The following is a 13,820-nucleotide window of genomic DNA, read 5'->3' on the forward strand; positions in this document are numbered from 1 at the left end:
TCAATTAGACTGAGGAATAATTTTCATATCATTGCACAGCAGGGTGACCACAACCAATATATATTTCAAATTTTCCAATTAAAAAATTTTAAGTGAACCTCTAACCTCACTCTACACATAAAATTAAAAGGATCATAAATATAAACATAAAAGCTGACATTATAGTAAAACTTCTAGAGAAAAGTGTAAACCAAAAATTAGTCTTGGAGTAGGCAAAAACTACCTAGGACAGACAAGGAAAAGCCACATAAGAAAATTAAAGATAAACTATACCTTATAAAAATTTAAAAGGTATGCTCTTCAAAACACACAGTTAAGAAAAAAAGGAGGTAAGTCACAGACTGAGTAAAAATATTTGCAATACATATATCTGAGAAAGGTTTTGTATCAAGATTGTACAAATAACTTTTACATAACCTAATAATATTAAAAAAGGGCTAAAGATTTGGAGGTATCTCCAAAGTTAAGACTTATGAGTGGCCAAAACGAGGTGAGACCAGACTACAGCAGCACAAGCCACTGAAAAAGGCTACAGGAAGAGCCTAGAGGGAATACGGCTTGAAGCCCCATGGAGGATAGTGTACCTACCAAACTAGAGGAGAAAAAGCAAAGGCTGGGGGCACATTTCTCTCTCCTTAGTCTCCCTGAAATGGTGTCCTGTAACAAGCTGATAGAGAGCAGGCACCATTTTGGATATATACAATAGCTGTGCCAGCTCATGACCCTGCCCACCAACCAGCCAGGTGGAGACTCCTGAGTCTGATGGGGAAAACAGACAGGGGGCTGGGTGCTCGTGACTGTGGGAGGCTTGTGTGCCAGGAACGTGAAAACACTGAGGCTGCATGGGAGGATTTAGGGTTGGCTGGGATGTGGGTGGTCACTGTGGGAGGCTCCACATGCTCAGGGCTACCTGGTTCACTGGTGAGAGACATTGCTAGGGAATCTGAGCTTACGCTGAGAACTGCACAGATCCTTTGTGTGGTCCTTGTGGCAGGGCAGACGAATAATATACCAACTAGAGCTAGTGCCCAGGCACTGGTCTGCTTTGAGGGGACGAGCTCAGCTGAGTCTAAACCAACGGAAAAGAACAAACCCCCACTCAGATTAAAAAAAAAAAAAAAGAGGAGACGTAACATACCAAACTTGGATGTGTCACCTCAGACATACCCTTCACCATGGAGAACTGACCACAACCACATTCCTTAGGTATTCACTGAAAGCAAACACTCCACTGATCTATATAGTACAAAGATAAAAGCCACCACAGTGAAAAAAACAAAGAAGAAACCAACAAGTATCTCCTCAAATGCAGAATAACAAATGTATCAATTCAAGAAACAAGAATAGGAGGACAACATGATGCCCCCAAAAGATCCCAACAATTCAATAATAAATTGTGAAAATGATGAGATGGAAGAAATGCCAGAAATGGAAATCAAAAAAATTGATCATAGGATTACTTAGAAGGAATCAGAGGGGGCCGGTGCTGCAGCTCAATAGGCTAATCCTCCGCCTGCAGTGCCAGCACACCAGATTAGTCCCAGTGGGGGCACCGGATTCTGTTCCGGTCGCTCCTCTTCCTGTCCAGCTCTCGGCTGTGGCCCAGGAAGGCAGTGGAGGATGGCCCAAGTGCTTGAGCCCTGCACCCCATGGGAGACCAGGAGAAGCACCTGGCTGCTGGCTTTGGATCAGCACGGTGCGCTGGCCACAGCAGCCATTGGGGGGTGAACCAACGGAAAAAGAAGACCTTCCTCTCTGTCTCTGTCTCTCACTGTCCACTCTGTCAAAAAAATAAAAATAAAAATAAATAAATAAATAAAAATTTAAAAAAATAAGTAATCAGAGGGGATGGAGCTGTGGTGCAGCAGATTAAAGCCCTGGCCTGAAGCGCTGGCATCCCATATGGGCAGCAGTTCTAGTCCTGGCTGCTCCTCTTCTTTATATATATATATATATATATATATATATATAAAGAAGGTAAAGAAGAAAATCTCTCAGTAAAAGATCACAAGAAGTTCAAAATATCTATGGAAAAATGAAATCTCTTTGGAAAAATGGCAGGGCAAAGTCACTACTTATCAATAGTCACATTGAATGTAAATGGCCTCAACTCTCCAGGTAAAAAGACACAAACTGGCTGAATGGATTAAAAAGCAAAACTCATCTATTTGCTCCCTACAAGAAACACATCTCACCAACAAAGATGCATACAGACTGAAAGCGAAAGAATGGAAAAAGATATTCCATGTTAACAGAAACCAAAAAGAGCTGGTATAGCCATACTAATATCAGACTAAATAGTTTAAAACAAAAACTGTTAAAAGAGACAAATAAGAGTACTATGTAATGATTAAGGGATCAATTCAACAAGAAGATGTAACTATTATAAAAGTATATGCACCTAATTACAGGACACCTGTCTATTTTAAAAAAAATGTTAAAGGATCTAAAAGGGAAAAATAGACTCAAATACTCTAGTAATGGGGGACTTCAATACCCTACTTTTGGCAATGGACAGATTGACCAGACAAAATCAGCAAGGAAACAGCAGAGTTAAACAACACTATACACCAAATGGACCTAACAGATATCTACAGAACTTTTCATCTTACAGTTGCAGAATACACATTCTTCTCACCAGTACATGGAACTTTCTCTAGAATTGAATGCATGCTAGGTCATAAGTCAAGTCTAAGCAAGTTTAAAAAAATCAAAATCATACCATGCATCTTCTTGGATCACAATGCAATGAAGCTGGAAACCAGCAACTCAGGAATCTCTTGAACATATGCAAACACATAGAGACTAAACAACATGTTCCTGAATGAACAGCAGGTCATAGAAGAAATCAAAAGAGAAGTTAAAAAAAATTTCTGGAAACAAATGAAGATGCCAATACAACATATCAAAACTTTATGGATACAGTGAAAGCAGTGTTAAGAGGAAAGTTTATAGCAATTGGTGCTACATCAAGAAATTGGAAAGGCATCAAATAAATGAGCTATCAATGCATCTCAAGGACATAGGAAAACATCAGCAAACCAAACCCAAAACTAGTAGGAAAAGAGAAATAATTAAAAATAGAGAAGAAATAAACAAAATTGGAACAAAATAAACCAAAAGATCAGCAAAACAAAGAGCAGGTTTTTTTGAAAAAATAAACAAAACTGACACACCTTTGGCACAGCTATCCAAAAAAAAAAAAAAAAAAGAAGAAGAAGAAGAAGAAGAGAGAAGCCCCAAATCAATAAAATTAGAGATGAAAAAAGAAATGTAACAACAGACACCACAGAAATAAAAAGAATTACCAGGAACTACTACAAAGAGCTGTATGCCAACTGGGAAACCTAGAAGAAGTAAAAAGATTCCTGGACACACACAACCTACCTAAATTGAGCCATGAACACATAGAAAACCTAAACAGATACATTACCAAGGTGTGAGGGAAGTTATGGGGAGGGAAGCCATTGTAATCCATAAGCTGTACTTTGGAAATTTATATTCATTAAATAAAAGTTCAAAAAAAAGATTCATCAGAGTATGTAATCAAGAAATGGAAAACTCTCCCACCTGCTATTCACCACCAACAAAAGATTTACCAGACCCTTACCTTGTGCCAGCCATTGTTCTGAGTGCTCAGGAGAGATGAGCTAACAAAACAGGGAGTCACCCTGTAGCTATGAAACCTGCATGGTGGTGGAAAAAGAAAAAAAAAAACCAAGGATGTCCACTCTCACCATTGCTATTAAATACAGACCTGAAAGTTTTAGCCACAGCCATTAGGCAAGAAAATGAAAACAAAGGCTGTGGCCCGGGAGGGCAGTGGAGGATGGCCCAGGTGCTTGGGCCCCTGTGCCCACATGGGAGACCAGGAGGGGTTCCTGGCTCCTGGCTTCGGATTGGCATGGCACAGGCCGTGGCGGCCATTTGGGGAGTGAACCAACGGAGGGGGGACCTTTCTCTCTGTCTCTCTCTCTGTCTATAACTCTGTCAAATAAACAATAATAATGAAAAAAGAAAACAAAGGGACACAAATTGGGAAGGAGGAAGTCAAACTATCTCTATTTGCAGATGACATGATTCTATATATAGGGGATCTAAAAGAATCCACTATGAGGCCGGCGCCGTGGCTCAACAGGCTAATCCTCCGCCTTGCGGCGCCGGCACACCGGGTTCTAGTCCCGGTTGGGGCACCGATCCTGTCCCGGTTGCCCCTCTTCCAGGCCAGCTCTCTGCTGTGGCTAGGGAGTGCAGTGGAGAATGGCCCAAGTCCTTGGATCCTGCACCCCATGGGAGACCAGGATAAGCACCTGGCTCCTGCCATCGGAACAGCGCGGTGCACCGGCCGCTGCGCGCTACCGCGGCGGCCATTGGAGGGTGAACCAACGGCAAAGGAAGACCTTTCTCTCTGTCTCTCTCTCTCACTGTCCACTCTGCCTGTCAAAAAAAAAAAAAAAAGAATCCACTATGAGACTATTGGAACTCATAGAAGAGTTTGGTAAAGTAGTAGTATATAAAATTAATAGACAAAAATCAAACATTGTCTGTGTTTGTATACACAGACAATGCCATGGCTGAGAAAGAACTAAGATCAATCCCATTCACAATAGCTATAAAAAAATTAAATACCTTGGAATAAATTTAACCAAGGATGTCAAAAATCTCTATGATGAGAATTAGGAAACATTTTTTTTAAAAAAAGCAATAAAAGAAATCATAAAAAATGGAAAAATCTTCCATGTTCATGAATTGGAAAGATCAATATCATCAAAATGTCCATTCTTCCAAAAGAAATTTACAGATTCAATGTGATACCAATCAAAATACCGAAGACATTCTTCTCAGATTTAGAAAAAATGATACTGAAATTCATATGGAAACACAGAAGATCTCAAATAGCAAAAGCAATCTTATACAACAAAAACAAAGTTGGAAATATCACAATACCAGGCTTCAAGACATACTACAAGGCAGTTATAATCAAAACAGCCTAGTACTGGTACAAAAACAGATGGACAGACCAATGGAACAAAATAGAAACACCAGAAATCAATTCAAGTGTCTACAACCAACTTATGTTTGACCAAGGAGCGAAAACCAATCCCTGGAACAAGGACACAAATGGTGCTAGGAAAACTGGATTTCCAGATGCAGAAGTATGAAGCAGAACCCCTACCTTACACCTTATTCAAAAACATTCAAAATGGACTAAAGACCAAAATCTACAACCTGATACCATCAAATTTTTAGAGAACATTGAGGAAACCCAGTAAGACATTGGAACAGGCAAAGAATTTTTATAGAAGACCCCAGAGGCACTGACAATCAAAGCCAAAATGAACAAACTGAAGTACATCAAATTGAGATGCTTCTGTATTGCAAAACACACACTCAGGAAATAGAAGCATCAACTGACAGAATGGGAGAGATTATTCACAAACACTGCAACAGATAAAAGATTAATAATCAGGATATATAAAGAGATCAAGGAACTCCACAACAACAAAACAACCCAGTTAAGAAATGGACCAAGGACTTAAACAGATATTTTTCAAAAGAGGAAATCCAAATGCCCAACAGGCACATGAAAGAATGTTCAAGATCACTAGCCATTAGGGAAATGCAAATCAAAACCACAATGAGGTTTTACCTCACCCACATTAGAATGCCTTTCATACAAAAGTCACCAAATAACAAATGCTGGCAAGGATGTGGGGAAAAGGTACCCTAATCCACTGTTGGTGAGAATATATATTGGTGAAACCACTATGGAAGACAGTATGGAGATACCTCAGAAATCTGAATGCAAAGCTACCTTATGACCCAGCCATCCCACTCCTGGTTATTTTTACCCAAGGGAAATTAAATCAGCAAATAAAAGGGTTATTTGCACACCCATATGTATTGTAGCTCAATCACAATAGCTAAGACATGGAATCAACCTAAATGCTCGTCAACTAAAGATGGGATAAAGAAATAATGGGATATGTACTCTACGTAAAACTACACAGAGGTAAAATAAAATGAAATCCAGTCATTTGCAACAAAATGGATGAATCTGGAAAATATCATACTTATGAAATAAGCTAGTCCCAAAGGGACAAATACCATATGTTCTCCCTGATCTGTGATAACTAATAGAGCACCTAAAAGGAAATCTGTAGAAGTGAAATTCTCACTTTGAGAAGCAATGACTTGAACAGCCTTTGTCTCGACTGTTGGAGAATAGTTTTTGTTTTCTTCTTCATACTTTTTGTTGAACTCTTTACTTCACATAGAGTTAATCATATGTGTATAAAGTCAATTGAAAAGTATATCTAAGTAAAAAAACAAGAGTGGGAATAAGAGAGGGAGGAGGAAGTTTATAACTGTAAAGCTGTATAGTTCTTCATACATTCTAACAGACTTACTTCTAAGGGTACACTTTAAAACCTAGCCATTGGATCCCAAATCCCATTAAGGTGGGTGGTAAAAATGCCATCTTAAGTGTTAAAGTGATCACATGGATAAGATTAAGTATTGAATAGATCATATAAATAGGATCAAATGTCTGGTAATAATAATAGATAGAACTAAAAAAGGAGAGAATGTTCCAACATGGGAAGCAGTCCACATAGTGAACTCATAGAATGACAATTGCTTGAAATAGCATTCCGATCTCAGTATCAGCCCTTAAGGCATTCTGGTCTGGCTGAAAAGTCCATGAGAGCATTTCAGGCATGGAAAGCCAAGACACTATGGAAAAAAAAAAATGTCCTACATGAAGTATATCTGTGAATGAGACCCCAGTAGAAAGAAGTGGCCATCAAAGGATATACTTTTCTCTGAAAGGAGGAGAGAACTTGCACTTTGCTTATGGCCTTGTCTAAATATTGATGGAGATTATGGATTCAAAAGGCTTCTCTAGCCATGGCATCTCATGTCAAGAGCCTTGGGTGATTACTGATATTATACATACATATACATTATACATAATTATACATAATTGTTAAATTAACTACTGGAGTCACTGTGCACTAACTCCCCATGCAGGACCTCTGTCTTCAATGAGTTGTGTTATGAGGATTAAAACTTGTTCTCAAATAGTTTTTTTGTGTGTATGTGCATGTGTGTGTAAATTGTTGAAATCTTTACTTAGTATAGAGTTGGTCTATATAAAGTTAATTTAAAATGTGTATAAAGTAAATTTAAAATGAATCTTAATGGATAATTGAACTGGTAATGGGAGAAGGAATAGGAGGTAGAGTGGGTGTGTGGGTGGGAGGGTGGGTATGGTGAGAAGAATCACTATATTCCTAAAGTTGTACTTATGAAATTTATGCCCCTCAAATAAAAGGTTTCTTTGGGAAAAAATAAAAAAGAAAGAAATTCTAAGATAAATCTAATCTCTATTGATGGAAAACAGATCCACTGTTGCTTGGCCTGAAGGTAGAGATAGGAATATTGGTTTGCCAAGAGGCATCAAGGCATTTTTGATAGGTTGTGTGATAGCAGTGGTTGCTCAGGCATAGGTGTCTGTCAAAAAATTTACCAAGCTGGTCACTTAAAATATGTGCATCTTTTATATAAATTATATCCCAATGAAGTTGGTTTTTGAAAAGAAAACATATATACTTATTTTAAAGGTACAAAAACACACACACAAAGTGTAAAACAATAACATTTTGAAGACAATATTCAAAACATATAACAACTGGAAAGACAAGCACTGATCCATGAGAAAAAACAGTGGGTGAGAGCAACTGGAAGAGTCAACCTGTTTGAATGAGGCCAAGGTTAGCCCAGGAAAACAGTGGTTATCAACGGGTACTGAGATCATTGGTGTCTTTTTTCTTCCTTTGTTTCTCTGTATTTTCTAATTTTCTATAACAATCAGGTACTTTAAATTTAAAAATCTATTTTTAATTATAAAAAAGAAAAATAGTACCCTGTTGATATCACACTTCATACTGTTATAAAATTCTAATGGATTTCAAAACCCTAATGGAACTTTTAAATAATGGATTTGAGAAATGGTGTACTAAAACAGCATTGAATTAGAAGTTAAAAATGGATAATGCTATAAAAATATTTTCCATCTACTACAAAGAAAATAGTGCAATATATTTTTAAATTATTTTACCATATTTATATTTTAAAATGCCCTCCTTTGTTCCTATCCTAACTAAATCTCCACGTAATTGATTATGTTTAAGAGAGAAATAGTATCTTTTCTCCAATTACCCAGGATCTGCAATGTCATACAGCTTAAAATTCATCACATTGCATTTTCCTGTGGCTATCATTGCCTAGGTAAAACTTTGAAATCTGAGCAAGTCAGAAAAATCAAATGATAATTATCAGCCCTGGATAAATCTTTATCACAAAATTACAGCCTATGACAAGGAGAATTGCTGCCATCTCTCCCTAGCACAACTACCATCGTCTCCACGGCTTATCACAGCAACAAACCTTTGCTCCGCACAATTCTTCAGAGGTAAGCACAATAAAAAACCTGGCTATAAGAGCAGTCACTCAGAAGCTATGATCAGCAAATGATGATCAGAACTTCCCTTGATCGTGTCTCTTTCTATTAACGGAGAAGCCACACCAGCTCCCATCAACCCAGCTGGGAGTAAATGGATGGCTTAGCAACAGGACACCTTTCTGAAACTCTGAAAACCCCAAAATCCCAGGGTGAAATGACACTGACATACCCTCTCTTACTCTTGCTCCACGATGCGGCTCCAACTTAGGATTTTAACAGCACCTCAGCCCAGTGTGAGTTCACAGTGATCTCTAACGATCTGCAGATCTCAGTGTTTTTAACAGCTCATTTTTGTGTTGTGGTTGCAGTGGTAACACCTGAACCTAAACAGTTACTGTTTACAATACCTGGTCTGTCAGGATCTACAGTGAGTGAGAGGAAGTGGCGGTATCTTCCAGCTTTGCCAGCCTTCATTCACTCCACCTCCACTTGAACGTAGGTGTAGTGTGTCTACCAGAGCCACCATGTCAGCTCCCACAGCCCTCTTCCACCTTGGCTCCCGGGACCTCCGGCGCCTGCAGAGGTCGACCTCCCTGCACCATTATGTGGAGAAAAAGGAAGAAGGGGGCAGCAGGGGACACCAGCCTCTTTCCCTCTCAGAATGTAGGAGACTGAGTGCTCTGACCTCTGATGGGGAAGGGTCAACCTGTGCCCAGATCACAAGCATAGGAAAAATGGACATTTTCATGAGGTGCACAATGTAGCACTTCCAGAAGGTATTTGATTATAAATTACATTATAGGATCCAGCTTCCTCCGGACGTTTTAGTGTGATCTGCCCTCTAAACGAGGATTAAACTCACTTTTATAGTTGATAGGTAGTGTGTAACAACTTTTCTTCTCTAGTTCTAAAACATTAGGTATCTCTTACATAATAATGATCATGGAAAGTGTTTACTGAATAATTACTATGTGCCTGATGTTGTTCTAAGCTTCATACATTACCTCACTTCAGCCTCAAAACAGCCCATTATTCAGCGAAGCCAGGATCTGAACCCAGCACTGTTTCCAGAGACTTGGCCAGATTGAGGTAGATCAAGAACCACAGACCTCATTCCCCTAGAAAGGTAAACCTCTTGTGAAGCTACCCAAGCACTCAGAATAAAGTTGGCCATGGTTAGACTTCAAAACATTTCTGGATGGATGAATGGGAAAAATCCCCAATGTCATAAAAGCACCACAATTGCTTTGCCCTATGGCAAAAGTCTTTTGTCTAAACAGAATATGAGTGACTCTCCATTAAGATATTATGAGTGACTTCCCAAAATGCATAAGGACCCCTGTGCTCCTGGCAAATTCCTTAGGATACATTTTCACCCTCCAGAATGCTCTATGATGCCTTAAGAGCTGATGATCACAGCTAGCCAGTGTCACCAGCAACACTGGCGATCAGTTTCCATCTATAGGAATGTTCTCACTGGACCCATTTGGGAAAAGCAGCAGAGGATGACACTGCCCAGCTCATGTCTCCCTGAGCCCTTAACCACTCTCACTCCCAACAGTCAGCACCTGCAGTCTCTTTCTCCCAGGGCTGCTTTCACCTACCTTGGTAGAAAAACCTGAAGGGTCCCTCCAGAGCTGACTTTGGCCAACAACTTACAGCACAGGGGTGAAAATACCCCAGATCCCTCACCCTTCATGGAGGCAACCCTGCAAGATGGAGCCAAAGTCTCCCATCATGTGACTTGACATTGCAACCTTGCTTGGCCTCCTTCCCTTCCCTATCTCACTTCCCCACCTCACCCTCTCACTGGTTTTCCTGACATGGCTTTGGAATATGGCAAACTAAAGGGACCACAGGCTACACAGATGATGCCACATCCCTGTGTGGCCTGCACAGACATCTTGGGTCATCAACACTCCTGCTCTTCACAATGGGACTCTCTGTCTCTATACAAAGGGGATATTCTAGTGATTTGCTCCCATTCTTCCTGTACATCCCTGAGCTACTTACACCTCAATAATTTTTAACTTACAGGGGTCAAGTTATTGTGAGAGAGATGGTGGGAGAGTCCTCACACAATGCTATTGAATGGACACTCTGGAGGGGGAAACTGCACTGATGTTCAAATAGTTGTGGCTTTAACAAAAGGGAAATGTAGAGGATTTAAGGGCTCCAATTGCTGGCTGGCAGCCTGGGAGCCAAACCTTGCTCTAAGTAACCTTGTTGTTAAGTGTGAGGTCTATAAAGGATGGTCTTTTGGAAGATACAGCCTCAAACCTCACATTTTGTAGTCATGGGTCCCCTGAATCAAATACATATGTTAAACATTTCTCACAGTAGTTTTAAACTTTAATTACATATTCTACCAAAGCAAAGATCAAAATCTCTACAAAGGTTCTCTTTTTTATGATGAAGTATTTATTGATATGTCTCTTTGGAATGGATTTTCCTGTGGCCTGAAAAGAAATTCCACATAGAAATCATTCTCATAACACTTTGTCAAAAATACTTGCAAATTTGCCCTTCTTTCTCATCACATGCAATGACTTGTTAATGAAGAATAATTAAAACATTGTTATTAATAAAGGATGAGGGGATGAGTTGCATTTCAAAAAATATTATTTAAAGATGAAATCTTCAAGTTCACCAGTGTCTATAATGGAGAGATTAAAATGCAAAGCTTCATCCATATGGAGTGTCTAGACCTGGTGCATTTCAAATCAATCAACGTGGTGGAAATAGAAGATTTGCTTCACGCGATGGGTCAGCCTGATTGAATGTAGCATTGCAATCTGTTAATATCCATGTGGACCAGGTAAAACGTCATTGCTCTTAACAGGTTCACATCTACAGTGTTTCTGCATTTCTTTCCATCCGGAAATCTGAGCACCTGATTTTCCTAGATATCTGTGATCCAAGGGGTCATAAAAGAGATTCCTCCAAAATGTTCCAGAGCAAGTTTCATGAGCCGCTGAAATGAACCCGGCCAGCAGCTGCAAGTTAGGATTTCACCTTGGAAAACTTGTCAAGGGGAAATCCACCCCCAGTAAAACGAGGTCCAGTTGGCTTGGCCATTGAGAAGGTGCTGTCCACGTGTATCCTGTCTCTGTTTCTGTGAGAGAGGAGGCGAAAGTTAACTTCCTTAACATCCGTTGCCGCTTCTAAGTTTGATGTTCTCTAAGTTCCCAGGGTGAGTTAGCCACTGAAAACTACTTTGATTAACGCTTCTAGTCTTCAACAAGGTGACTGTTTAAATCTAATTACGTGTCCCCTAATAATACATAGAATTATAGGAAGACAATTAAATGTAAAATGTGTTTTCCTGATGTTGATCTTAATGTGGTCAGAAGACCTCATTATAGCTCAGACACTGTGGATTTGGTGACTCCCAACATGTAATCATCATTCCGCTTTCAAAAACATTTGTTTAGTTCCAGAGATCAGTCAGAGGAATCTTGATCTTAGCTCAATTATAATGACTAATTTTATCATCCATCAACTTTTGTATTCCAAAGTTTAGGTGGAAAAGCTTATAAATATTTATTACACACAGATATCTTCATCAAACTTGGACATTTATAATATACAAGTTTTCCTGTAACTCTAAATAAGCAGCAGTTATTACTAGAAATAATTTAAGATACAAGAAAAGCTGGCAAAGGCAAATAAGATAGTATTTGTGGCAACAGATAAAGGGAGTTCTACCCTAAAATCTATAATGTATTTTCTATATAGGATCTCCTTTAAATAAGCACACATACACATGCATATTTAGGTTTCCAGCAGAGGGAACTCAGTTTTACAGAAGTTACCTATGGTGTAATTAGGGGTTCTATTGAACACCTAAAGAATCCCTTTTCTACAAAAAAAATTAGGTAAACTACTAAGGCCAAAACCAAATAGATTGAACAATGAGGAATGATTTACCCTGGGGAGTGAATTCTGCCTTTTGTAAAACAACTGGACAGGTGCTGCAGACTCTAGATCAACCCACAGAGTCCAGAGTAGGGGGAGACAGAGGCAGGCAGGGGCGTGGGTAGGGAGCAAAGAATGAGGAAAGTATGCTTGAGAAAAACAAAAGAAGGTAAAATGTTCAAAATGATAGGAGCTGCTGTCTTAGGAAGGGCATGATGGAGAGAACATCCACAGAGATTATTCTAAATTATTCCATTTGGAAAGAACCTGTAGAGGACTGGTTAATCAACCCAGCTGTCTTTAAGCAGAATTGATTTCATTATGCGAAAAACTCCCTCCATAAATAGGACAAAAGCTTTAGCCCTGAGTGAGTGAATCAGCAAACAGGATCCCTCTCGGTACTTTGGCAACTCCTCTGGCTCTTGACTGCGCTACAGGCAGACAGAGCTCTCTTTCCTCAGCCCTCTCTTGCCTTAAATAACCTAAATTCCCCTCTCTGAAGGAACTTACGTTTAATGCTTCTGGCTTGGGATAAGCTGACTAATGGGAATACTGTCTCCTTTACATTATCTTTTTAATATATTTATAGACCATTATAGCGACTCCCCACAGCCTTCTTCCTTCCAGCCCCAACCGGCTCAGCACTTTTGCTCTTGCCTCTGCCTATTTTCCTTTAGCCTCTGAATCTTTTTTGCAGCTCTCCTGCAAACTCATCTCTCTGCCAGTTTACAGATCCCCAACTAAATGAAACCAATGAAAGCCTACCCAGGTCAAAGAGGCCACAAGCAATGAGCATTTACGAACAAGAGGAGGTCAAGCAAAGGCAAAGGTAGTAATTTTTCATGCTTCATTTTTTAAAGATTTATTTATTTATTTATTTGAAAGGCAGAGCAACACAGAGAGAGGAAGAGACAGATCTTCCATCTGCTGGTTCACTCCCTAAATGGCTGCACAATCAGGTCAAGGCCAGGCCGAAGCCAGCAACCAGAAATTCCATCCTGGTCTCCCATATGGGTGGTAGGAGCCCAAGCACTTAGACCAAAGACAAAGATTCCAGGGCTGTACAATCTAAGAGAACTTCCTATTATGATGGAAAAGCTCTGTGTCTAGCCATCAGGCACATAGTGGCCAATACACAACTTAAATGTGGCTAGCACACTAGAAGAACTGAATTTCTAAATAGAATTTAATTGGAATTCATTTAAATTTCTACAGTTGTAAGTATAGGTTACAGCACGGTGTAGGTTAGGGGCAGCACAGTGCTACAGGAGGAGCTATTCAGAAGGGTTGAGCCAACAGAGGGGCCACTCCTCTCCATGTACTCTGCGTCCAGAAAACTGCCATATGATCGGTAAAGTCCAAGAAGACAAGCAAAAGCCCCTGGGCAAAGCAAGAAAGTCAACCAGCTCTGCAAAGATGATAAACTGTTGAACCA

At 39.7% G+C, this 13,820-nt stretch overlaps 1 protein-coding gene across 1 annotated transcript in view; it reads right to left on the minus strand.

Moving 5' to 3' along the window:
• Positions 1–11,432: 11,432 nt before the first annotated feature.
• CFAP58 (cilia and flagella associated protein 58) overlaps positions 11,433–13,820 on the minus strand; it is a 117,950-nt gene continuing 115,562 nt past the window's right edge. The window contains exon 18 of the mRNA XM_062214771.1: positions 11,433–11,582. Within this exon, the coding sequence (XP_062070755.1) occupies positions 11,471–11,582 (112 nt within the window). The 3' untranslated portion in view covers positions 11,433–11,470. The remainder of the gene's footprint in view (positions 11,583–13,820) is intronic.

The sequence above is a fragment of the Lepus europaeus genome, chromosome 17 (genome assembly GCF_033115175.1).
Source record: "Lepus europaeus isolate LE1 chromosome 17, mLepTim1.pri, whole genome shotgun sequence".
NCBI lineage: Eukaryota > Metazoa > Chordata > Mammalia > Lagomorpha > Leporidae > Lepus > Lepus europaeus.